At 40.2% G+C, this 4,691-nt stretch overlaps 1 protein-coding gene across 1 annotated transcript; it reads right to left on the bottom strand.

Annotated features, from left to right (window-relative positions):
* Nucleotides 1-11: 11 nt before the first annotated feature.
* On the bottom strand, nt 12-3,909 carry SARC_03020 (hypothetical protein; the record flags this gene model as incomplete). Its single annotated transcript, XM_014303205.1, has 5 exons — nt 3,764-3,909; nt 2,368-2,510; nt 1,527-1,627; nt 939-1,031; nt 12-189 (listed from the first exon to the last, which is right to left on the bottom strand). The coding sequence occupies exons 1-5, from the start codon at nt 3,873-3,875 to the stop codon at nt 12-14; spliced, it is 627 nt and encodes a 208-aa protein (XP_014158680.1). The 5' UTR covers nt 3,876-3,909.
* Between the last annotated feature and the right edge of the window lie 782 nt (nt 3,910-4,691).

The following is a 4,691-nucleotide window of genomic DNA, read 5'->3' as shown; positions in this document are numbered from 1 at the left end:
TATATATATAGTCACATACGTCCGTTTGGATCCGTTGCGGCTGTACTTGAGGCGATTGAGTTTCTGAGCAGTGCATCTAGTACGGATTCTTGTATCTCCGCACGTGGCTGTTGCAGTTCTAAACGACCCGTCAGCATCAGTTGCTCGTACATATCTCCGCGTTCCATGAGGAAGAATAGCTTTATGGATCTGTAGACGATATGGGTTCATTTGTGATGAAGCTTTGTTTGTGTGTAATTACATACAATGTGTCGATATTCATACGCGTTAGTGGGCTGTAACTAGCAACGTTAGAACCAGTTGTCCGTGCATATCCCGGTGTTCTATAAGAAAGAAGGGCACTCTGGATCTGCAGAAGGTACTCTTTCAGCGTGAGTTTGATGTGATGTATATCTCACTTGCTCACGGTTACACTCGCTAGTTGATATTCGTGAGTCCATTGTTGTGTGATATACGGAAAATGAAGCAGGATTTGCATACACACGCCAACCTGCTTTGAAAGCGAGGTCTGAACGATGAAAGGTTCTATGCGTTGTATCACCTTAGAAGTGTTCTGTGAGGTATATGTGGTATATGTGGCATATGACAATTCAAACCGTCCCGTCAGCATCAGTTGCCTGTTTATGACCACTCCTTGTACAAAGAAGGAGAGCTATATGGATCCAGAGCGGATATAAGATCGAACAGCTTCTCTATATATTCCATTATCTCTCTATCCAATTCATAATTGATCAGCATTGACTGATCTGAGAATAAAACGACAATAGTGTCCTCATACAAATGACTCGTATAGACTCCATTCATTTGGTGGAAAAAGAGAATAATATGCAGCTGTATTGAATATGCGAATTCAAATTATCCCGAAACACCCTACTAATCAGTTCCGCATGAAAATGACACGCTCTCTAAGGTGCTGATATATATATATAAATATATACCGCATATGAGTCATAATGTGCAGATCGTCCCGTAGTAGCCGCAGTAATTGCTCGCTTGCGAAGTCGTAGGCTTTTTCAATGTCTCGGGCGTATCTGATTGGATGGTAAAATGAACGTCAGCTAAAGGACAAAGTTCGGTACCCTTTGGTAAGGGATCTTATTTTGTCATCTTGACCTTACCAGTTCTTTTACCCTGGTAACCACGACTGTGCTTGTGTGGTGGATTATATATCACCATTCCGGTACAACGAGTGAATATGATTTGCCCTTACGACGTACGTCTAGCTATGCCTACGCTGGTGACAGTAATAGATACAGCGTGTGGAGAAGAGAATATCAAACGTGAAGACCATGTCTCTATAACTTTGTGTGCATTTTTGCGTCCAGGTCTGTATCAGCAATACATGCGCTTATTACAGATCAGGCCAAAACTCACTATACACGTGACAGCTGTAAACGTCATACTACACGTGACATCTGTAAACGTCATACTACACGTGACAGCTGTAAACGTCATACTACACGTGACAGCTGTAAACATCATACGCGTGGGTATCACTACACACGTGACAGCTATAAACGTCATACGCGTGGGTGTCCGTTGTGTATGAGATCTGCGCAGCAAAGGGACACTTCGCAGCGGCACCCGAAGCTGTGGCAACATTGAGATACTTGCCCGCCTTAATGATCTGCGAGTAGAGGCGGGAAGGCGGGGGGGGGGGGGAATATCGGTCAGAAACTTGGTTACAAAATCGATTGTGTATGTTTACACCATTGTCAGAGTAGAGAGGGAGGAATATCGGTCAGAAACCTGGTTTCAAATCGGTTGTGTATATTTACAGGACTGTCATATTATTACAAGACTCTGCCTGTTTTGTTGTGTATATACAACACTATGCTGGTCACGGAGTAACTTTAATATAATATGTTTGTGAGTTTACAGGAAATATCTCGGTGTAATTTAAACCTACGAATATTAAATGTACTTGCACAATTATGCACGTGTTAAGCACATGGGGATAGAGAAAGAAGCTGAAATTCACAGTAAATACTTCACAGTAAATATAAGACAACTGGAATGCGTTGGAAGTCGAATCTGGCTTATGCGTCTGTTTTACGCACACAGACACTCGAGCGACTTATATAGACATTGGAACCAATACAATTGAAAGTTATAAAAAAAATGGTGCACCAAGTTAGCTGCGCTTGGGCTGGGTGAGAAGATTGTTGTGCGTATGACTATATTTATATACACCTAATGGCGATGTTGAATGTGTTACGAACACTAGAAATGCATGCTGCACATTAGTGGACAGGAAAGTGAACGCAGAGTTATATATATAGATACATGTATATATAAATACATGTTTACACATGAATTTTACAGTGAAGCATGCGATACTCTGGGAAAATCATCTCCGCATCCTACCTTCTCCATATACGGGAACAGGAAATCAGGACACATGGCTTCGTCTAACTTGTACTTGCGTTCCCAGTACTCTTCCTCACTTAGTGCATGCCTATTTTTTATTGGCGGAGACTCTTGAACCAGAAACTCCCTGAAGGGATCGACTGCAGTGTTATAAATAGAACATACCATATTCGGATATCATTCGAATGAGTAAGCAAGGCTACAAGGAATGACCTCTAGACTGCGTGTGTGCGAAGTAATGCGAAATCGCTCACTGTAGAGACCAACAATACATACGCGCCTAACAGTCCTATGTATGTATTTGATCTAGTGCTTTCCAATAGACTGAGGTCCAATACATGCGTATCTCTCCTACGTATACGATGACATGTATTTATGTAGATAAAAGTACGCAAGACTGTCGGATGGATAGGTATGGAGAACATACTACGAACCGACGCACACAGACGCAATGCGATACACAATGCTACACCCCAAACACCTTTCAATCCAATGTATACACATCGCGTTTGTGAGTTTTTGTAGGGCCACAAAGACATTCATAAATACATGTACACATTCAATTATATATATATATATATATATATATATAAACACACACAACCTGACTCCATCGCGCCAGAGTTTACAGGCAGAACGCACAGTCGTACGACTACATATCTGCACAAACACCTCACTGGAAGTACACGCACAACTGCAACCACATGTACTTATAAATTTTATGCACACGCACACATACACTTATATATATTTATATATGCATGATATATATATATATATATATATATATGTATACCACCTTCCAGTAGCATATATATTTATATATTTATATATACATGATATATATATATACCACATTTCAGTAACATACATACTTATATATTTAAATATACATGATATATATACATATATCACTTTCCAGTAGCATACATACTTATATGGTTATATATACATGATATATATATACCACCTTCCAATAGCATACATACTTTTATATTTATATATACATGATATATATATACCACTCACGCAAGGGCCTCAAGCCTCCCCTCCCCCTATATCAGAGCATGCGTAAGCATATAGACATTTCATTGTACACACATACACACCTCACCCTGAAAGTATCATATATATTATCTTCTTCATGCAGTCGGCGCGTCAGCGTTGCGGCGTACAGCGCACACGCATACGTATAGACACACACACAATGTCCTGTATATGGGACGCATACTGCCCGTTTTAGATTACGGATATAGGGCTTATTCGTATTTTTTTTACACACCCACACCCACACACTCACTCACACACACATATAGACACATACACACACACACATACATATACACACACACACACACATATATATATATATATATTCCTGCAGCAAACATACCTATAACCCCTTCATACAGCCATCGTCCCAGCGTGTCGAGATAAGGTACGCACGCTCGCTCTGCCAGGTGTACAAGCAAGGCCCTCTCCGGACTCTCCTTGTAGCACTTCATGGCTTCACCGTGCAGCAGGGTAAGTACACCCCCACCTCGAAGTTTGTATTTCTGCATATGTACGTGTACGGATAGTACTAGATTGGTTGGTAGCTATGACAAGTGTGTGCATATCTGCTGACAGGCCAGTATTGGTACCTACCCACATATACATGTATCTACTCGAGCTCCTCTAGAGGTTCGCATAGTATCACTCCACGGCCCAAAAAGCACAGTCGCGATTGATCGATACTGTAATTGTACCACATGCCTGTTGTATATAAGTACGCGTGCACACGAATGTGTCTTTTGAATATATATGTATACATCTACGATCACCCCAAAACGTTACTTCTGAATCTTCGTTTGTAGCTTGACCATATACTACGGGTGCATGCTCTAGTCTATACATCAATGCATGGTCACTGCAATATCAACTATAGTACATACACTTGCCCTCCAACCGTGGTATAAGTTTCGTATTCACATACACGAGTACACTGAAATGGCAGATACAATATCGATACATCACCCCCATACATATGCTTCTTATACAAATATTCACCCTTATTTTCGTGACATATATACATACACTCACATATATACCCTTATTTTCGTGACATATATACTTAAACGCGCATATACACCCTTACTTTCATGACAAACAATACAAATACACGCATACATACCCTTATTTTCACGACACAAACATTAACAAATACACGCATATATACTCATATTTTCTTGACATCAACATATACAAATACACGCATATATACCCATATTTTCATGACGTAAACTTATACAAATACACGCATATATACCCTTATTTTCATG

The sequence above is a fragment of the Sphaeroforma arctica genome (assembly GCF_001186125.1).
Source record: "Sphaeroforma arctica JP610 unplaced genomic scaffold supercont1.145, whole genome shotgun sequence".
NCBI classification, from domain to species: Eukaryota; class Ichthyosporea; order Ichthyophonida; genus Sphaeroforma; species Sphaeroforma arctica.
Note: the sequence above shows the minus strand (reverse complement) of the source record. Positions and strands in the feature narration are given on the sequence as shown.